This window comes from Martes martes (genome assembly GCF_963455335.1).
Source record: "Martes martes genome assembly, chromosome: 3".
NCBI classification, from domain to species: Eukaryota; Metazoa; Chordata; class Mammalia; order Carnivora; family Mustelidae; genus Martes; species Martes martes.
In genome coordinates, this window is record NC_137890.1 from 8,668,421 (window position 1) to 8,691,100 (window position 22,680).

General features: G+C 39.7%; 1 protein-coding gene across 4 annotated transcripts in view; it reads right to left on the bottom strand.

Annotated features, from left to right (window-relative positions):
* The window catches only part of TPP2 (tripeptidyl peptidase 2), a 70,685-nt gene that overhangs the window by 16,104 nt on the left and 31,901 nt on the right, over positions 1-22,680 (bottom strand). For 2 of the 4 annotated variants that reach the window (XR_013966535.1, XM_080798326.1), the window contains exons 10-24: positions 21,591-21,690; positions 18,009-18,157; positions 16,255-16,370; positions 15,550-15,718; positions 14,686-14,843; positions 14,332-14,408; positions 12,332-12,438; positions 10,590-10,744; positions 8,908-9,024; positions 8,569-8,669; positions 7,867-7,963; positions 6,892-7,029; positions 4,484-4,728; positions 4,153-4,231; positions 1,986-2,024 (exon numbers count right to left, since the gene is read on the bottom strand). Coding sequence is in view for 2 of the 4 variants with exons in the window: in XM_080798326.1 (XP_080654452.1) it covers positions 1,986-2,024; positions 4,153-4,231; positions 4,484-4,728; positions 6,892-7,029; positions 7,867-7,963; positions 8,569-8,669; positions 8,908-9,024; positions 10,590-10,744; positions 12,332-12,438; positions 14,332-14,408; positions 14,686-14,843; positions 15,550-15,718; positions 16,255-16,370; positions 18,009-18,157; positions 21,591-21,690 (1,847 nt within the window). In the remaining 2 variants the exon portion in view is untranslated. The remainder of the gene's footprint in view (positions 1-1,985; positions 2,025-4,152; positions 4,232-4,483; positions 4,729-6,891; positions 7,030-7,866; positions 7,964-8,568; positions 8,670-8,907; positions 9,025-10,589; positions 10,745-12,331; positions 12,439-14,331; positions 14,409-14,685; positions 14,844-15,549; positions 15,719-16,254; positions 16,371-18,008; positions 18,158-21,590; positions 21,691-22,680) is intronic. The other 2 variants (XR_013966534.1, XM_080798327.1) reach the window with 1 other exon arrangement.

Consider the following 22,680-nt stretch of genomic DNA (forward strand, 5'->3'; position numbering starts at 1 on the left):
TTTTTCTAAAAAACATATTATTTCCGCTATTCACCACGTATTTTGACAGTGTCTGAACAATATCCTTTAAAGTCAAATCTACTTGCAAAACTCATCATTATTCTTTGGATAACATACTGCCATTTAAATTTTGGTTCAGAAATTACAATTTCCTTAGTTCTTAAATTATTAACTAAATTCAAAACTTTAATACCTTTATACAAACTAAAATAGCTATTTTAAAGATCAAAATCATACTGGAATGCTATTTATCATCTGTTAAAAGTAACTATATTCTTTCATATGAAAATAAACTTAAAAAAGGTAACCTGCATTTTCCAAATGAAAAGTCACTGAGACCCAAAGGACAAATCCATTGAGGATTATGCACCAAAAGCTGGTTGGTATTTTGTTCTGGCAATAAATTAATATATAGATTTTTTTGGTAATGAGACTATAAGACCAGGAGAACTGGGAAGAGGTAACTCTAGTTGCCCAAGTTTGTTATATATAAAGCTTTCCTAACCATCAAATAATAACTTTCTTATTCACTTAATAGTTTCCTATCTTATACAACCTGATCCAAACAAAATCCACCAAAACTCCCCAAAAGATCAACCCCAAAATATATACAATAGGAAGAAAAAATCCCAGCAATGCTTTTGTGATAAGCACCTTCTATTTTTAATGGGCTCCTAGAAAACCTTTTCTTCATTTTCTAAAGCAGTGGCTTTCAAGCTATTTTTAGGATGACCCAAAGATAAACAATCTATAAATAAAAATAAATTTGTTTTATGAGTCTGATGAATGACATTTACTACTTTATTTTGTTTTCATGTTAAAGCTGGTTATATTTCACTAAATGAATGTACATGGCCCAGAAACAGGCCACAATGCTCAGCGCACAGTGAAGCAGATATTCCTTTAACTGGAAAGATGACTCCCAGTGGGGCATTTTATCTGAATAAAGTGTTTACAATTACATAACAATACAGACATTACAGAAGTTCTCTTTAATAAAGGAACTCCATCTGTTCTAAAATGGTGATCCCTAGTTTCACATCACTGCGAATTAAGAAAGAGCTATCTTTTATTTGTACCTTAAAACACAAAATCTTACAATGCTTCTCGTCTGAACAGGAGAGATCAGTAACATGCTGAATGATGCCGGACAGCTGAGTATGTATATCCCTTCCACTAAGTATCTAAGAAATAGAATTCTGCTTTTGTTTTGAGTGAAATTTGGCTCTCACAGTCAATCAGAGATTGTCTAGTAAGTTGTAGGGAAGTTATGGTCTTAAGCCTGTTCCTATTCTTAGAGTCGATTTTAACCTGGGGTGGAAAGTCCTTATTTCTGTTCCCACTGCCCACTGCTCTGTCTCTGCTCCTCCAGCATGATGACACAAGAGCAGGGAGGAAACTTTTTTTCAAATTCCTTCATAGTATTTTAACAATCAAATCATCCAATTTAAGAATGTTTTGAGGGCGCCTGGGTGGCTCAGTGGGTTAAGCCTCTGCCTTTGGCTCAGGTCATGATCTCAGGGTCCTGGGATCGAGTCCCGCATTGGGCTCTCTGCTCGGCAGGGAGCCTGCTTCCCCCCTCTCTCTCTGCCAAATAAATAAATAAAAATCTTCAAAAAACATGTTTTGGACTTTAAAAAGAATTAAGAAAAAAATTACATTCATTTCTCTGTAAGATTTTAGATATGTAAAATTTCAAATATTACTATTTGGCATATCTGTAGCTAAGAAATGAATAGCATTACATTTTTTTTCTAGACACATATAAAACAGGGGTCCTTCCAGCAGTTTATGGCAGGAAAAAAGTGTCAGGAAAGCAGTATGTCAACACTGACAAGCTAAAAGCACTATACTGCAGAACTTAAAGAAAGGAAACTAAGGGAGAGATGTTTTTAAAAAGATTTATAATAGGTGACAGAAAAAAAGTTTCACTAATACGCAAATAAGGCTTTAAGACATCTTTTTCAAGAACTGACAATCAGTACCTTTTTAAATTTTCCTTGTCGTTTTGCTGCAGACTGCCCCTGGGAGTTAGAAGGACATTCTGTAAGAAAACATGCACAATCTACACGGGATGGAGACAGCGCCTCTGTCTAATTGTCTTCCAGTTTATGTCCCACCTGCATTTGTCTCCGTAAGAAGGGTCAGGTCTACGATCAAAATGGCAGGCTTTTAAAGAAAGCGACGTGGCCACTTTCATTTTAATAAAAATGTAATCAAATAGGTTATTCCTAAGGGCAAATGTTTTCAACTCTGTATTTAAAAAATTGAGCACAGCAAAATCTGTTAGTTATCAAAACGCTTTTAAAAACATTAAATTGTAGTTGACAGTCCAGAGTCTGATTTCAAGGACGTCGCAACAATCACAATGCCTGGGCGTCATCACATTCAAGGTGACCATGAAAGGCAGAAGTAAAACAACACTCACCTTCCCAACTACCAACCCGGTGAGAAATGCACAATATGAGGTAAGATTAAACCAACAAGGTGCTGACAAGGGTAATAAACTCTATGCCTTTAGGTTTCGCTCTCTCTCAAGAAAATCTACCTGGTAAGTAGTCACCTGGTAAATAGCAACTACAGTTAATCCCGTTCTTTTATAGTTTATGCCTCTGTAAGAACACTAGGAAGTAGTAACTACCTCTAGAATTGCTAAAAGTGCACTTTGAGTGACAATGCTTTTCTGTCATAACCATCACAAGAAGGAGACACCTGAGAAGAGTTATCTGGGTGAGAACGCCATCTCCCCATCTCCCCATCCGGGGAGCCCACAGTTGGAAGCAGCCCTGCTGCCCAGGAAGTGAAGCCTACAAAAAAAGACCAGGACTTCTTAAATCCATGCGTCTATGAATTCCAGTGTCGTTGACTACTGATTAACTTCAAACGACGCTAAAGTGTATCTATAAATAAGTACAGTTGACCCCTAGACAACATGGGGGCTGGGGACACTACTGTCCCACCCAGTTGAAAATCCTTGTACAGACTCCCCCAAAACTTAACTACAAACAGCCTACTGTTGCCTGGAAGCCATAACAATACATACACAGTCAAATAACATATTATTTCATATATATTCTGAGATTAACAGTAAGCTAGAGAAAATGTTATTGAGAAAATCACATGGAAGAGAAAATATATTTACAGTACGCTACTGTATCTACTGGAAAAAAGACCCCACATATAAGTTGATGTGCAGTTCAAACCCGTGTTATTCATGGGTCAACTGCAGTATTGACTGAAATGACAATCAGGGCAAACAATTTTTTCAAAGCACAGAATTCCTAAGTTACGCCTCTAAGACAGCGGTAAGTGACCTCTGGTTCAATAGTGGCAAGAAGTATACTTGTTAAGATGCAAGAAATCTATTCATCTTGGTAAGGGCATTTATGATTCCAGCATCAGGTGGGAGACCACTATGTAAGATCTGATGCTAAGGAGAAATGTAAAACCGTAAGAATGACAACTTCTATCCGCATTGAGCTAGCATGATGACAACGTGACAGATCCACATTAACACTATTCTCATAATAAACTTGCAATGAAAACAGATGGAAAAGTTAAAATAAGTACCTATCCAGTTGTAATGTTTATCTCTAATATGTAACAACCAGAAACATATTTTTAATGGTATAATTTTAAAGCTATAAAAAAGGCAATGCCAAAAGAAGTATCTCCTAATTATCTACACAATTACGCAAAATTCCAGCTAAGAGAAAGGTCTGTGCAAGTGAGAAAAATACTGCTCATTAGAAATGTCTTACTTGAAGTAACCCAAGACCTGACTTATTTTTATATCCACAATATTATGTTGGTTAAAATTCCATAAAATGTTTTAATTTCAAACATCCCATTCGCTTAAGCCAAGTTTAATCTGGACCTACATGTTTCAAAGGGAGTTCAAGTATATTATTAGCCATGCAAGGTAGGACCAGTTCAGAGTCCAAGTACTTAGGCCTGGGGAAAAAAAATGCTAAATATTTTAAAATACAATCAAATATTAATTGACCTTTGGGAAAAAACTACTCAATTTTTTTCCCCAGGAAAAGCTTCTCTTTTATGCATTCTTTAAGTGTGGGATTAATTCCCATCTTTTAAAGGAATGGAAATTTTGGAATAGGTAATTTCGGTGTTTAAAAAAAAAAGGATACTTACAGCTTTCTTCCCAAGTTCAGTCTTCGATAATGTTAAGGATCCTGCAAGGTAGCATCCAGGTCCCGCCCCTTTAGGTATTCTAATAAGAAAGTTCAAAAGAGAAATAAAAGGAACTAAAGAGAAAGTCTCAGAAAGATAATCAAGGGGCAAAACATCAAAACAATTGCATTCTGAAATAATTCCATAGCTCGGTTTTCAAAAATCAAAGGGAAAAATAATCTTACTCTAAAATGGTTAAGTAATAACATAAATAAATTTAGCCCAATGTAATGAGCTCGCATGAAAAGATTACAGTAGATATACATTAAGTGTAAGCAACACCATCACTTACTTGTCATCTGGTAAGGAAGTAACAAAGAATGGTTGGTTATATTTGGGTGGTAATGTCAAATTACTTGATTTCTTCTTTCCTAGAAGTGCAAGACTATGATTTTCATGAATATCTAAGCTCAAGGTATTAGACAACCTATGAGAAACAATGAATGGAAGATCTTTAAGACGTTCCAAATCACTGATCTGCTCATGACGAATCTGTAGTCGAATTGTATAATCTCCTTTCTCCAGTTTCAAAGAATACTAAAAGAGACAAAGAACATTTGGAAAAAGAAAAGTCAACAGAAATTATAGCCAAGTCAATAGAAATTATAGTAAGAGGATAAACAGGAACAGTTACCACGTACAGAGCACTTACACTATGTGAGGAACAGTGTGCGTGTACATGCGCACGCACACACGCACACACCTACACACAAGGGCCTGAACGTGCAGGTGAGGAAGCAGGCCCAGGAACATCACGCGAACTGTCCAAGGCCCCGTGCAGAATCAAGGATAAAGGAGCTGAACGCAGGTATGGCTCCCGAGCCCTCAATTTCCCACATTAGGCTACGCCTATACTCTCAGCTAAATCAGTGTCTGCTCAAGACTGATAAAAGCAATGATCTTCTAGTTCGTGAGTCTTCAGAAACATGTATAAACCATCACCAAAGGGGTGCCCAGGTGGTTCAGTCATTAAGCACCTGCCTTCGGCTCAGGTCATGATGCCAGGGTCCTAGGCTCGAGGTCCACATTGGGGTCCCTGCTCCTCCCGCTCCCACTCTCCCTGCTTGTGTTCCCAATCTCTGTGTCTCTCTCTGTCAAATAAATAAATAGTATCTTTGGAAAAAAAAAAAAACACCACCCAAACTAGCAAAATTGAAGTGCCATATAACACCCAAGACAAATATATACATGTGTGTATACACAACTGGTCATCTTTATGTCACAACCAAAGCACCACACCTCTTTATCACAGACAGGAAAAACGGAACCAGCAGAGATGAAGGAGTACAAACCTACTCGGCTCCTCCTAGCTAACCTGCTCCGGAGCACGGCACGCTGTTTCCTCTGAGATTTTAAAAGCAACAAGGTAATGGCACTGCAATAACTCAGTCTGTACTGAGATGTGACTTGGCTTGAAGGAATCATTCCCTGACTAGTTAGCTGAAAAAAACCTGCACAAATTATTTTCTCTATTTGGCATAAAATTATACATGTTCCAGGAAATACCTCATTTCTTTGTAACAATGTATTAATCAGGGATGAAACGTCTATAAACTGCATGATTAAGGGGCACCTGTGTGGCTCAGTTAGTTGAGTATCTGCCTTCGGCTCACATCAGGATCCCAAGGTCCTGGGATCAAGCCCCGCACCGGGCTCCCTGCTCAGTGGCAAACCTGCTTCTCCCTCTTCCTCTGCCCCCTCTGCTCGTGATCTCTCTCTCACTCACTCACTTTCTCTCTCAAACAAATAAAATCTTAAAAACAAACAAAAAAAAACCCTACGTGATACAAAGTTTTTCTCCCTTTCATACAACAGTGCCAAGCACTGTGTTGAGTACGTACAGCTGTCTCAGGAAGAAATAAATTTGAAAGTTCTAATAAACACTTGGCACTGCCATACAGTGCTTTTCATCCAGTTCAGACCTTGGATCATTTCAAGATGCTAATATCATCTTAGATGATTCGCTCTCAGCCTTCATGTGGTGGAAGTAGTGGGGAGGAGGAAGAAATAATTAAAATTAAAAGCTACACCACGGGTGTCTGGGTGGCACTGTCGGTGAGCGTCTGACTCTGGGTTTCAGCTTGGACCTGATCTTGGGGTCAGGAGACTGAGCCCTGTGTTGGGCTCTGCGCTCAGTGCATAGTTTGCGTGAGTTTCTCTCTCCCTCTGCTCACCCTCTCAAATAAGTCTTTAAAAAAAAAAAAAGGCAGCTATACTGCCTAGTGCTCACAAGCTTCATCCATCCACTCCTCTATTCCAAAACTTGATGTAGCTGACTTACATAGCTGAGAGGCTGTCAAGACAACTAACTGAGCTTCTAGTAGTTGTCAAAGAACCAAATACAAAACTATAGCATTAAAACAAACAAACAAACAAACAAACAAAACCTCGGGGTGCCTGGGTGGCTCAGGGGGTTAAAGCCTCTGCCTTCAGCTCAGGTCACGATCCCAGGGTCCTGGGACCGAGTCCCGCATCGGGCTCTCTGCTCAAGAGGGAGCCTGTTTCCCCCTCTCTCTCTGCCTGCCTCTCTGCCTACTTGTGATCTCTCCCTCTGTCAAATAAAGAAATGAAAATCTTAAAAACAAAAAAAAACCCTGCTAAACGCCGCAAAAACAAAAATGATCATAAGTAAGAAATCAGAGATTCATTAGTTCAGGAAATAGCCTCAGTTAATTCCAAAAATCACTGCCAATTTTATACCTGATGTGGATAGGCATCTCCTGAACCCATCTGTCTTTTGTTCTGGTCAAATATAATCCACAGTTGGCTGTCAAATTCTGATTCATATAACAGTTCACAAAGTAGCGGACAGCTTGGAGTTACTTCCCCACTCTTGGGCTATAAAAAAATAATAAATACTTGATATGATACATATGATTTCTAATGTAGATTTGTAATACTGTTATTGATGAGATTTTTACAAGTATTAAAAATATTTTCTTCTGGTAACCAATTTTAAAAACGCAGAACATCCAATAACTTTGGCATTAATTAAAGGTATTTTTCTTTCACAAGATTTTAAAAATACAAACCTAGCTGTTTTTAAGCATTAATAAATATATATTCTTCAGAACCCTAATTACTTCCTAAAATTGAAATTTGACAATTCACTGAAATCAATCATCTCAACATTAAAACCAAATTCATATTATGCTTCAATGAATTTCACCGGAATCTTACTGATCCTACATAAACTTTTGGATTCTACATTTACAAGTAGCCTCAACTACCTTTACTGCTCATTCAATTCAAGGGTTATTCTGACTTCTCTTTGTTTTAATGCCTGCTTCAGAGAAAAACAACCAGACCCACTAACGTACTCAGACAGCATCTGGCACTGATGAGACATCGACCACCGGACAGTTAATACTGGACAGGTACCGCTGAATAGGCAGTACAAAAACTAAGGCTCAAAGGCCAAAGGCCCAAAGGCCAGGTCACCACTAAATTAGAGTCAATGACTTCAGACCCGAATAGTTCCCGGACCATCAGAAATGATAATTTCCCAAAGACTAATTCCAAATTAACCAGTGTTCATTACTTGGTTCTATTTTATACATATACACACACACACACCTATACTAAATTCCTTATCCTTCTGTTTTTGACTTTATGATTCATGAACAAAATACAGATGTTCATTTTGAGGTTATTCTTTCTTACATAAACACCGACCTGATGAAAGTTGTATGTCAGGACCATCTCATAAAGCTGACGATTATTTGGCAAAATATCTCGTGAGCCTAAAGGTTTTGTTTTTGCACTCAGTGGGCTGTAATTAGACAAACGCATAAGTAATTTGATTCAGGAGTTCATTTACTGAGAGAAATAAACATAATCAACGAAATCTATAACATAGCACAGTAAGTGACAACGTGCATCTTTAAGCTCTGTCCTTTTCGGTAGATTTTATAATATTTTAATCATTAGCTTCCAGAATTCTTTACTGACTGAACCATGGCAATACGTCATCTTTAGTTTAAATTCTGCAATATTATGGAAACATTTTCAAGTGTCAACAAACAGCTCTTAACATAACTGGATCCCAACATTAGGGGAACAACCGCTAACAGTGTTAAGGCCAGGCAGGTTTTGACTTGCAGCCTCCTGTCCACAAACTGCAGATGGCAATGACATGTCACAGGAGGGGTCGTGCAGATGCCACACTGAGAGCTTCACGTACATGCCACCTAAGGCTCGCAGCTACTGCTGGGGCTGCGTCCCAGAGAGCTGCCAGGATGCCTAGGCTGCGAGTCAGAAACTGCATTTTCATCTCCAGCACTGAGATGATTTAAAGAGCGTAAGAGTGTAAGAGACGTCCCCACTCCCACCATGCCGATGCTCAACACTTGCAGCCCTAAAACGTGAATATGGTACCGCAGCGTCTGGACCCAGCTCTTCAGAGTGATGCAGGGAGCCAGATCTTCGTACTTCAAGGAGGACTGAACATCGAAACGATTGATTCCTTCCGATGCATGCTACAAAGGATAGTTATCAAATTAGGTTCTCAAACTTTATTGATAACATACCACATTTTATTTTTAAAACGTTTGGACCTAAAATAAACTTCTCTAATGCCAAGTTTATAAGCGTCCATGAGCAAACATTACTGTTATTTCAGAACCACTGCCCATTAATGTTTAAATAAAACCAGTGAGATTATTTTTCAGTAACACCAATAACGGACATTAAAAATGATGGAAATGTGGAACTTACAATGTTTAACTGAGGAGCAGTACACACTATTCCATGGAAAGAAATGGTATAATCAATGTTGACATCACTAAGACTTGCCCACCAACGAGCAATGCAAAACTCAATTGCTTTCCCACCCTGTAAAGAACAATAAAAATTACAAATGTGTAAATCCATTTTCTCATTTTCCTTCAAATTACAGAACGTAAATAGTAACTGTTCTAAAGCAATTCCAGCTTTCAGACTTTTCCTATTTGTACAGCTGTGCGTGGAGTTATACAATTACAGTTGCAAAGACAGAGTACAGGCGCTTAAATACATAGCCATCTACTCAGACTCCTACGGTGCCTGTCATAGAAGATCAGAGGCAGCTTTTGGGAGCGCACAACAAAACAACAGTGAAAACAAACTGGAATAAAAACTTCAGACCAAAGGAAAAATGATAAGAACAACAACGATAAGAAAAGGTGTACTACAGTTCCGTAAGGCACAGTCAACACCTATAGCTGAGCTTGGGGCTCAGAGCTGCCCGGCAAGCAAAGCAAAATGAAACTATGCTCATTTACATCTTTCTCCCTATTACAAACATTAAAAACAAAAACTGTTTTTAGTACTGAGTTTTAAATTAGGTTTTGTAGTAATCAGTACATTATAAAGTTTGAAGACGGGTCAGAGGACACTAACAGACAAGAGCACGAGCAGCAGTCATCAGAGACCTAAAAGACACAGGAAAGATGCGAGCACTGCGTGACCACATGAACCAGCAGGCTTAAGAAAGAACATGAGGGGCGCCTGGAGGCTCAGTTGGTTAAAGCCTCTGCCTTTGGCTCAGGTCATGATCTCAGGGTCCTGGGATCGAACCCCGCATCGGGCTCTCTGCTCCGCAGGGAGCCTGCTTCCCGCCCCCCCACCCCCGCCTGCCTCTCTGCCTACTTGTGATCTCTCTGTCAAATAAATAAATAAAATCTTTAAAAAAAAAAAAAAAAGAAAGAAAGAACATCAGTGCATTCCACTCCCATGAAGGAAGAATACAACCCAGGAAAGGGTGGGGACCCGCCATACAGAGGCCATTCTGGTGGGAAGCAGTGGCGGCTTTACCTAGACAGCAGAACAGCCTCCAGCAGTCTTGACAGCTGGGCATTAGTAAGTAGAACAATCTTAAACAAGGAAATAATCTCCTGTGTGATGAGGAAACAGTTCCAATCAAGCTTCATAGTGTAAGCCATCACAATCTAGCAGACCAGCACTTTCCTTTGACTACATTTATTGAAGAGTTCAAATGATTAATATTTACCTCCGACTTGGTCTCAAGTATCCCACTGAGACTACCCACCTTCCTACTTCGCTTATTCAGCATTAATAAAAATATCCAGGGCACCTGGGTGGCTCAGTTGGTTAAGCAACTGCCTTCAGCTCTGGTCATGATCCTGGAGTCCCAGGATCGAGTCCCACATCGGGCTCCCAGCTCCATGCGGAGTCTGCTTCTCCCTCTGACCTTCTCCCCTCTCATGCTCTCTCTCTCAAATAAATAAATAAAATCTTTAAAAAAAAAAAAAAATCCAGCCCCAGTACAGTCTGAATATACAAACTGTAAAATCAAATTCCAATACTCAGTCTTAGCCCATACCAAAAATAAAAGAAAGAAATCATTTTGGGGATTTCAAATTGGTAATTAAAATTCAAATTAGTAATTAAAAACTTACTAAGACAGGAAAAGCTTCAGTCAGTGTTCCTTTTTCTGGAAGGGAACAGAACTTATAGAACTCATGACTTCGATATGCTCTTTGCTTCACGAGCTGTACTGCATGAAGAACAAACTTGGCTGACACCTCAGAGGAACACGAACACACGGTGACTTCTAAAATGAGGGGAGGAAGCCAAGTTGTAAACGGACACATGACTGTTTGCATACCAACTCTTTAGAAAGCAACATCTCAAGAATAAAATGATATATTCAAAAGAAATCTGCATATTTCCTTAAAAACAAAGAATCAACAAAACATTAATCACAATGAAAGGGTAGGAAGATAAACAAATCAGTATTAAAATTAACAACCGCTATGCTGCAAACACCACAGAACAGCAGGTATCCATGGACAGACACAGTGACCCTAATCAGGTCATTTTTAAAACCCTTTGCCCCTCTGTGCTATGGGGAAATTTGCTTTTAGCTAGAAACCAACCAATTCCTAATAAAAGAGGATGCCTAAATTCTGTGTCTATTTATTTAATTTCATTGAAAACTTCCTAGTCTCTCCCTCCTGTCTACTTCTAGAAAGTATGACCATCAACTACACATTCTCAGCTTTATTCTGAGACCGAGCTGGAGGCAAAACCAGTGAAGCAGAATCAGCATCTTATCTAATGCACACCCACTCTAATACAGGGAACTTAAAGCAAGGCTTACGTCTCTGGTTCACAAGGTCAAGTGGGCGCAGAGCTCTGTGAACCTAATCAATTGCTAAGAATAAAAAATCTAGTGTTAGGACAGTATTTCTAATTATTTGAAATAGGATACATCTGTAGTACATTTTTTTTTTTTTTGCTTTATATCCCCCATTTTACTGACACACAACTGACAAATAATGTTCCATAAGCTTAAGGTGTATACTGTGAAGATTTGATATATACATAGATATTGTAAAATGATTACTATAGTAAGGCTAGTTAACACATCCATCACTTTGCATACTTACACCAATCTTTTTTGGTGGTGAATCTATTTCAGATCTGACTTTCAGCAAATTTCAAACACATAATACAGAATAGTTAACTACAGTCACCATGCTGGACATTAGAGTCCTCGAACTTACTCACTTTCTAAGTCAAAGTCTCTACCCTCTGAACCAATCTTCCCATTTCCTCCCCCTCTCCCGGTACATTTCTAATCTAAGACTGCTGAAAGCTCTGAGCTACTTCCATTCTAGATTATTCTATAAATTCCTATTTTAAAAAAACTAATTATTTTCAATACCAACCAAGTCATAATTAGAGCATTATAATTACCAGCATTTACTGTTGAAAAGATATCAGATTCAATATTAATTAATCATAGATTTTCCTTTAGTATTCTTTGTGTACATTTTATCAGAGCTCACTGTTCAACAATTCCATGGGGCCCTAAATGCATTAGGTAGCCCAGAGTTGTTCAACAATACAACTCTGACTCTGATCATTAACAGATAAGGTATTATTCTAAATTAAGTTAAAACCTTGAATATTAAAACATCTTAAGATAGCTTGGATGATTTGATGTATGAACCAGAGCAAAGGAGTATGAGATCTTATAATATTTCAAACTTAACAGCACATACAGGGTGTCAGATATAGTACTGTTATGACAAAAGCACAGATTAGAGACATATAAACTTCCTGTGGTCATAATCTTAGCAGAGATAGAAGGCAGATAAAGAAAGTGGTCAGGACAGACTCAAATGTTACTTACCAGCCCATGTTGCACCCTCAGGAACCTCAATAAAATGCCTTCGAATTTGACCAGGTTTAAAATGTACATCTGTCAAAGCTAGATCATAATGTGATGATTCACTTACTCTGAAAATTAAAAAAAATGGCTAAATGAGAAGCTGTCACCCAAAAAGGCTTTATTATCACAAGCCCACTGGTACTCTAGATCTTACCAGTTGATCAGAAACAAACACAGGGATTTAAAAGTTGGTTACAAAACAGCATGCACAGCATTATCTCATTTTTGCAACACGTCAGCAGTGATATAAGTTCTGGCTAGCCCAGTGTAGATGAATTTTCTTTTTACTTGTCTATGTTACAATTTGTCTAAAAGACACAATTTACAGCTCCCTCATTCACAGGATTTCCCTGTTGGAATCTGAACTATCATGAGTCCTAAATATTACAATCAAAGGTAATGTTTCATGTCACTGATACTGTCTTCCAGCTCCGAGACTGGCATTAAACCCCTTGCACAGCTCCAGAACACCCCGTGCCATAAATGACACAGGAAAGAAAACTATTTTCATAGCACTTTTGTAAGAAACCATTGACACATAAAGGTCAAATGTGTAATGTTCTACTACGAAAACCTAGAGAATATGCAAAGGACAAATTCTAATCAGTATGACAAACATTTAATGAGCGCCTGTTGTTTACATGAGGCACTGTTAAGAGCTACAAATACAACACACGACAAATACAACATACAGCACAAATACATACACAACATATACAAATACAACAAATACAACACAAATACAAATACAACATTCTCCTCTGCCCTGGCCAGTTTCACGAGGACAGAAAACCACCAGAAACATTTAAAGTAATATGCTCTGGGTGGACAGGAAGTGTTCGTGGAAAAGACATAAAAGGTACTTGGTTCGTGGAAAGGTTCCTGAAGGAGATGATATCTCAGCAGATTCCTGAATCTTAAAAATTATCTTGTCTAATATCCTACTGGACTTCAGGAAAAATCTGCCTGAGAATTTAAGCATTCTACAATTTCTCCACGTGTGTATGTCACTCTTTATCTCCTGAATTTCACCCCACGTTTCTTACGGGCTGACACCTGCTGCACGATGATTATTTTCCAGCTCACTCACTCAGGACTGACCATTAACTGAGAACTCCCCATTGTCCTCGGAATTCTCATCTCACTCTCGTCCTTCACCTACTGAACAGTCTAGTTTGTTCTGAAGATACTGTATAATGGGCTCCACGGAGGAAATGGTAGGACACGGGCCCTGAGCCTTGAGCGGCCCCACACGTGGGGTAAACCAAACCTGACAACGTCCCGGCTCAAGTCGGTGCCACTGGCATGTACGAAGCGCCATGAGGAGCAAGAAGGGACTCCCTTCTTCATTGGGGAGGACTGGGAGCGAGCCGGCCTGAGGAAGCCTGAGTGCCAGCACCAGTCGCTGAGTGCAAAGGTGCAGTCTGGCGGCCGGGTGACAGGAAATGCTGGCTCTCAGGGACCGATGTTCACCATCTGAGAGCTCACGATCCTGGGCAGGATATACTTTAAACAGGAAGCAGTACGACAGAGCAGAGTTTCTCGGTCCCGGGGCGGAAGACCAGATGGGAAGGGAGAGTCTGGAAATCGACAGGAGAAGTGGAAGAACCCGAGAAAACAGCGATCCCAGAGACAGGGGTTATGACGGTGGAGGGGGGTAGGGGATGGAAGAGGGACGAAGTACTACTGTCCAATACTGCAGACGGCCAGGCGGTTGGGGGCACCGTCGGCTCCGTGGAGTTTCGGCGCAGGCACAGGGCATGGGAGATGCCTCCAGGGATTCTCACAGTCAAAAAGCAATACAAAGACCACATGGCACCTTGAACTTTGTAAGCAAGAAGCAGAACGAAAGCCCAGTTACCTGATTCTGCTCTAGCCATCTTTAAAAGTTCACACTATTTCCATAAATAGCCACTAAAAAATTGCACGTGACAGTAAGCTGTTGGCAACTCGTTACTTACTTGGTTGCTATAACGGCAGTGATTGGAACTCTGAACAGAGGACCTGCATTGGGGGATGCTATATCGTAGCCACAGACCTTGAAAAAAGAGTAAGTTTCAGTACCCACACACTTTTACGAGAGAAAAAAAAAAGTGAAACCTATTCACAGAGTAAGTTAATCTAACATTAAAATGTAAAGGTCTTCGACACAAGTTTCTGGCGTTGGGTCACGTGTTTAACAGCACATAAACAAATGCATGCATAACTACCCCTGACCAATTCAGACCGACGGGGAAACAGACTGCCTGCCATACAAGGTACTTTCACACACTTTAAAGAGTATTTAGAAAGTAGCAACGAAGATGCTCCGATACCTCTGTGTAATGTAATCCTTCTCTTAAGCCCCTGGGATCCACACGTATGTTGATGTGTCTACATTGATTCATGAGTTCCAAATGGCTGGGACACTGAACCCAAGATGAATTTGAAGTTAAAGCTAAATGAAGCTGAAGGGATATTTTTTCGGCATTTTCTAGCATGAAAAAGACCAAAAATTAAAGATTAGTACTTTTTTCCTTTTCTTCCATTTTAAAAAAGTTCAATCCTCTCCTAAAATCTAGCAGATGAGTTCAATCAGCTGTAAAATGTACTAGGGCCCGGGGTTCCAAAACACAGCTTAAATAAAGCAGTCACAGAACCTTCCCTACACCTTAGGGCACTTGTGACCCATTCACACGTTTATCCAACATGGCTGCAGCCTTAAAATAAGGCGTTTTCATGAGTATCTGTCATTACTGCATGCAGATAACAGCATCTGACTGAAAGGAAGATGCCAAGTACGCAGTGGTGACTACTTTGCTTACACCCCCTTGAGCTGTGGCTCTCCCTGGCTGCTTCTACTTCCCAGTCTCCAACCAAAACTCTCTCTTACACCCAAGTAGTGAGAGTGGCAAAGAAAAGGAACTGGACGTTTTACTACCCCAAATTCGGTAAAACCCTAGGTCACTGACAGCCCAGGTACTGTTTTCCTCAGTGGTTACCAGGCTGAGCTGCGACGACACTGGGATCCCTATTTTGCTACCACATCCATCCCCCTTAAACTATGTATGATTTTAAAATAATATTGTCGACTCATGTTTCTCTATAGAACATCAACTCAAATGGCATTTCTCTTATACCACAGAATTCACTCAAACCACAAATGTGAGCACTTCAGCTTACGTCCACTTATTACTCACCAGTATTTTCTGGAAATACAGGTTCAATGCCAACACCATGATCTGAAGGTGCAGCCACCTGAACAGGGTCTCGGAGGTAGATGCCGCGGTTATTTCCAACAGTAACAGTGAAACCTAATTTATTAGCAAATGATGTATTCTGCACGAGGTAGTCATAGGCTTTATCAACCTAATTAAAAGTACACAAACAATAAAATATCAATGGTTGGGTCAAGAAAACATTGCTATAAATTACTAGTTTGATTTCAGTTGTAAAAAAGTACAGGTGAAAAGCTAGTTTCTACATTTGCCTCTAAACATGGTAACCCCAAGTAAGAGGGCAATTCTACCTTTTCAAACAAAACACCAGCCCAACCACTCACCCCTACCTCTACCCTCTAGATTCACGCGGCTAGTCCCAAGTGACCAAAGTCAGGAACTGCTCCATACACCATGAGATTCACAGGTTTTGCCCTCGACATCTTCGCTTTGAATTTCTGCCCTCCACACGTCTTAGGTCTATTGTAGTTTTCTCTTACTGAAACAAATTTGTTTTAACTACAAAATTGGATTTCATATCCTCTTTGCTTACCAGTTCAGAAACTATTATGGTCATATAATGTAAAATTAGATAAACTCAATCACCATTGTAACAAGAAGTATTATCAAGTAATAGCTAAGACTGAATCTTGATGATTAATCCATTTTTCATAAAAACAACACTACCTGAATAATACCATGTCCTTGGGCAAACACTTCTATATTGTCAGCCTTTACTGCAGTGTTTTCTAGAGCTCTTCTGACTGAATGAACCGTGTAGTTAACATTATTAGCTTTCAGACCTGAAATTAAAAAGCAAAAACAAGAAAGGAGTATTGGAGAGTTTGCTCCTTGAAACCTTTTTCCCCGCACCAGCTGAGATAACATGTACATTCTCTGGCTTTAACATCCTGTTTCAACCCTCATTTCTTAATGTTTTTGGAAAAACTGAACTATACAACAGCCCGACTCAAACTGCTGGCATCGCACAAGGATTTCATTAAACAAAAATCGCTGCGTGCCCATTACCTAAGGGCATTAGTGAGCGCTCTGCAAAGGTGATGGAGACGTGTGAAGCAGATACCTGAAGGCATTCAAATGACATTTTCCTTAAAAACACTGCTAGTCAAGGGGGCACCTGGCTGGCTTGGATGGTAGAACATGTGACTCTCGATCTTGGGGTTGTAAGTTTGAGCCCCACGTTGGGTGTGGAGATTACTTAAAATCTTAAAAACGTGGCTGGTCAAATGATATGGTCGCCGCCTACTAATCAACCTGGCTCTGCCACAGACACCAGGGGAACCAGAACCAGCAAAAAAGATGCCAAGGCCCGACCACGACTTAATTAATTCAGCATCTCTGAGACTGAATCCCAGGACGGATACTGATTAAAAGCTTCCTGGGTGATGCCGGGAGTAGCCAGAATGGGAATGACTATTCTGTGGGAAAGATGTGGAAGCCACCAATTTGTCAACTGTGTTGAACACCGTTGTTAGAGATAAAAGATGAGGAATACCGCATTCCTGTCCACTCCAGAGTGTATCAAATGCGTGCACACTTATGATACTGTAAGAAATGAACAAAATAAACATGAAACTATGGTGCTTTACGGTCAATCAAGAAAGTGGCCAATTTTGTCGGTGAGAATCCGAAAGAAGGTGATGCTCTATCAGGGAAGGAACAGGAGTCTAATCTTACCAGAATGCACAGGAGTTTGCAAGGCCAAAAAATGGCACAAAAGAACTCTAGGCAGAGAGACTGAGCTGTACAAGGATGGGAGCAGGGAGCAACCCTGAGACCTGGTGAGGTTTAGGAGAACCAGAAATGAAGGCAGAGAGTCCTGGGACCTCACGAGAGGAATGTTCCTAAGGTGGAGTCTCTGCAACAGCCTGGTGACCGTGACTGAGTTCTGGTCAACGCCGGTGCCACCTGATCAATACCGTGAGCCTCCGGCACAACACCCCAGAAACTCCCACCTCCCTTCCCACCTTAGTCATCCCCACAGCATATTCACTGCCTTTTAACATGTGATATAAACTAATCTTAAATTCTATTCACAATCTGTCTCCCACAGCTATGATAAATTCCACATGGGCAGGTACTTTCGAGCCAAAATAATGCTTGAGAGTCATTAACAGCAGATAAACGTATTTGTTAAATGAATGAATACACATTCAAATCCTTATTATCACATAATTATTCTCCATCTTAAACTTTACTTTGAGCCAGGACATGACCAATTCCACACATCTTCTTACCAGGAGAACTTCAGAAAACACAAATATCTGTCTGCAATAAGGTAAGAGAAATCTATTCAATTATTTTTCATGGCTACTGCCTGACTTCACATTATGCTATAAACTGAAAATTCACCATCTGTTTCCCGGAATTTAGAAACAGCAGTAAGTCAGACCAAGTAGAGCGCTAAGCAGTGTCCCTACCTGAAAGTATCAGGGCGATGCCTCCACATGCGTTGGGAGAAGACATGGATGTCCCGTTCATTAGCTGAGTCCCTCTCAATGTCCAGTTGGGAACAGAAGCGATGGCTCCGCCTGGGGCACTGATACTTACTCCAAGGGCCCCATCAGCACTGAATGAAAAGCCATTGAAGTTTGCTTACGAAGGTAAGAACTGGATAAACACGGGCATTCATAAAAAGGCCACCGGTCACATAGATTACAGTACAATACCATGGATAATTTGCAGTACTGCAATCAGTTAGAAAAAAACCCCATTATGTAGTGATTATCTTCCTTAAAAGAGAACAGAATCTTGTAAGTATGTTTCTATAATACACGCAAAAGGTATCAGGTATATTTTTGGAGGGAAAAATAAATAAATGTCATTGCTTAGATTCCTTGATGAATCCACTTTATCTTGTCTGCAATAAGCAGAAGCTTTGCCTTTGTCTAAAGTTTAACATAGCATCGTCTGATAGAAATACGTGGGATACAGAGGGCATTTATTTTTTAAAAGATTTAATTTATTTGGGAGAAAGAGCAGGCGCTTACATGTGTGCATTGCTCAACAGGGGGAGTGGCAGAGGAATAAGCAGACACCCTGCTGAATGCAGAGCCCAACTTGGGGCTCCATCCCAGGACCGTAAGATCATGACCTGAGCCCAAGGCTTAATCAACTGAGCCACCCAGACGCCCCAAGAGGGCATTTAAAAGTTTCCAATAGCCACATTTAAAAAAAGCGAATGAGAAACTGGTAAAACTTATTTTAATAATGTTTTTTATTTAACACAAAATAGCCAAAATATAATTTCAATATGTAACTAGTAGAAAAAATGAGTTAATTTATATTCTTTTTTGTACTAGTCTTAAATATGTGATGTACATTTCATACTTAGAGCACATCTCAAATCAGACTAACCTCACGTGACTCACGGCTGTCATACTGGATGGCTCAAGTCCACAAGTCCCCCTCGTTGAGGGCTCTTGACTCCATAGGGCTAATGGGATAATGTCCACAAAGGACATCACCATTTTAGTCACCCAACACAAGCTCTGCCCTCTGCCCAAAGTAAAGGAGTAAGATGACGACATACTAACTTCATCCTCCCTGAAGAGTGGCTGAAAGTTCCCCACAAAAGCTGTTGGTCTCTCCCTTCTACCACTCTTCTCCAACTAACTGGACTGCTCTTATTACTGGCTAAGAATACTAGTGCAATTTGGTTTCAGATTTTCACAGAGAGCTGAAAGCAATGTAAATAAGATACTCCTCCTGCAATGGGTTGGTGGCACACCATTTAGTGACTATCTTAAAATAAACACTGTTAAAAATATGTTGACCTATAAAGATTTTCATACAGTATTACTGAGTGACAAAAGGTTACAAAGGTGGGGCACCTGGGTGGCTCAGTGGGTTAAGCCTCTGCCTTCGGCTCAGGTCATGGTCTCAGGGCCCTGGGATCAAGCCCCTCATCGGGCTCTCTGCTCAGCAGGGAGCCTGCTTCCTCCTCTCTCTCTGCCTGCCTCTCTGCCTACTTGTGATGTCTGTCATTCAAGTAAATAAATAAATAAAAATCTTAAAAAAAAAAAAAAGGTTACAATGGTGCCTGAATAGTGTGATCTCCCATTTATGCACAGGAGAATGCCTAAAAGAATGTGCACCAAAATGTCACTCAAACACATCACAGACAATGAGATTTAGGGTAATGTTTAAAAAAGATTTTATTTATTTATTTGAGAGAGACAGAAGGATCACAAGTAGGCAGAGAGGCAGGCAGACAGAGAGCGGGAAGCAGGCTCCCCGCTGAGTAGAGATCCCGATGAGGGGCTCGATCCCAGGACCCTAAGATCATGACCTGAGCCGAAGGCAGAGGCTTAACCCACTGAGCCGCCCAGGTGCCCCTAGGGTAATTTTTACTTTCTTCTTTGCACCATCTGTCTTGTCTACCAACGTTCACAATAAGCACGTGGTAGCTTGTAACTGGAAGAGTCGTAAATCCTAAATGACTACCTCCCATTGCTCTTTATTCATTTTACTCTATTAGTGATTAATCAAAAGCATTTACTAAGTGCTCTAAAAAGGGTTCCATGATATATAATGTTTATTAAAAAATAAAATTTGGGGGTTATTGGCTGGCTCAGTCGACAGAGCCGTGACTCAATCTCAGTCTGTGAGTTCAAGTCCCATGCTGGGCATGAAGCCTACTTTAAAAAAGTCATAATATATAATTTAAAAATTTCCTTACATATACCTCTCATATTCCTTGTTAAAAAACTTTACATAAGCATTATGTAAGTTTCCTTAAAAAAGCTAATGATGTTCTTCTTCTAACAGTATGTAAAAAAATTCCAAACATGCTTATGTAGATAGTATTTGGCAATCTGTCTTTAAGAACTATGCCATACTTGTAAATACCAGGAAGTCAAGTAAATTCTGTATGTCTGACAGTCTTTCCTGACAAAGAGGATTTTTCAAATAGTACACAGAATATGCTCTGTTCAGTGATCACTAGTCAAAGTTTTATACCCTAATAATTAAACCTAATAATTACACCATGTATTTGCAATAATACTCCATGTTTATGGCACGGTAAACATGAACAAATTATCTCAGTTCCTAGAATAACTGGCTTGTGAACCACTATCTCCTTAATCCAAGCTTCCCCCATAATTCATGAACTCATTTTTCTTGAAATAAATTCTTTAAATGTTCTATGGGCAAGTAAGACTAACAAATGCTGGTTTAAACATCTTCTGACACTTTGTGCTTATATTGACTATAGATAAAATATTTCAAAATCAATTTTAGAAGAGAATCAACAAATTTAATAATTAATACTTTGATTAACTGAATCTAAAACTTGTAGAACGTTGCCAGCTTTGACTCTGAATCCTGGCCACTCTTATTCAGATGTGGAGTTTTAGGCAATTAGTTGGGCTGATGTGGGCAGTATATGGTGCTGATATAGGCAAGACTTGATGATCCACAAGGAGATCTATAGCCTCAATGCTTTCAATAACAGTTACAGTAAACTACTGAAATAAGTTTATTTTTTAGGAAATTATCTAGGAAGGAGTAGAGGCTACTGTAACTCAGAGGATTAAATTTGGCATTACCATATAAGACCTGATTCCAACCAATTTCTCTAATCTCCCCCCTTTTTTTAAGATTTTATTTGTTTATGTGGCAGAGAGAGAGAGCAAGCACAAGCGGGGATAGTGGCAGGCAGAGGTAGAGAGGGAGAAACAGACTCCCTGCTGAGTAGGGAGCCCGATATGGGGATGGATCCCAGGGTCTGGAGATTAGGACCTAAACCAAAGACACACACTCAACCAACTGGGCCACCCAGGTGTCCCAATTTTTCTATCCTTATAGTCAGAACAGTTACATCATACCTCTAACAATAAAATATCTAATTTATTCCTTTAACTATATTTCCCTGAAATTAGATTGTTCAAAATGAAAATGTTGAAAAGTAAAAACCAAAAAGTACCTGGTAAAGTTACCAAAACTTTGTCCCTCCCCACCATGAGTTGCAAAAGACCCACGTACTACTCTCAACCTACCTGGGGCCCCTTGAAGACCATGTGTACTGATTTGCCGGTAATTTCTCTCTCAGAGAATACTCAGCAACCATCATATCGGGAGAAACATAAGCACCAACACCTGTGGGATGAATTTAATCATGAACAAAAGAAATAAAATTAGATCCTATTTCTAAATCCACTGTTCACTCAGCTGTGTGACTGTGGGCAAATCACTCAATCACCCGGTACTACAGTCCTTGTTCATAAATGGAAAGAAAGAAAATTTAGTAAGCAAGGAAAGTTTACTATGTACCAGACATTAAACTAGGTACTTTGGTTTTGAATATAAAAGCATCTACCAGGATTATCATGTAGATTAAATATAAACACATACCTCAAACTCTGTGTGTAAAAGAAAAAGAAATGTGTTTTAAACTATAAAATATAACTTTAGGAAAATAAAGGAATTGGTTTGCCTTCATTCTTAAATACCACTGTATCCAAAATTCTACCCATAAAGTAGGCAGTATCCCTCTTGCCCGAAATAGCTGTAAAAACAAGCAAAGAGCAAAGACATTTAACATGCCGCAGTCTTCCCGATAAATATGTAAAGGCAGACCAGCCGAAGGGACTCTAAATTCACAGACTTACAGGGATCAAACTCAGTTTCTTCATTCTAGAAATCTGGAAACAGGGCCCAGAAAGGGCTGAAAAAATGTACTAAGTGCACAGTGACTGGCAGAGAGAAGACTTAGAATCCAGGTCCACCGGCTCCTAATTCTTTACAACATCCACACATGCAGAAGAGACCGGAAGAAACACACGAACCGCGAGGATTCAGGTGAGCGCTGCAGCCACATTTAAACTGTAATCATTTTGTACAAGGTAGTTTCCATTTTTCAGTGAGTCTGGAGATAAGAAAATGCTAAAATACTGAGTAATGTGGCAGAGGGGTAGATTTTGATCTTCAGGTACCTTTCAGTCCTATTTTCTGTTTCATTTTAATTTGTGTATCTAAAGTATCTAGAGAACTGAAACACAAAGGACAGATGACTGGTAGGCACTGTTGTCTCAACACACGATTTAACAGAACCACTTCAGCGCAAGGTTTTAAATTATACAAAGCAAG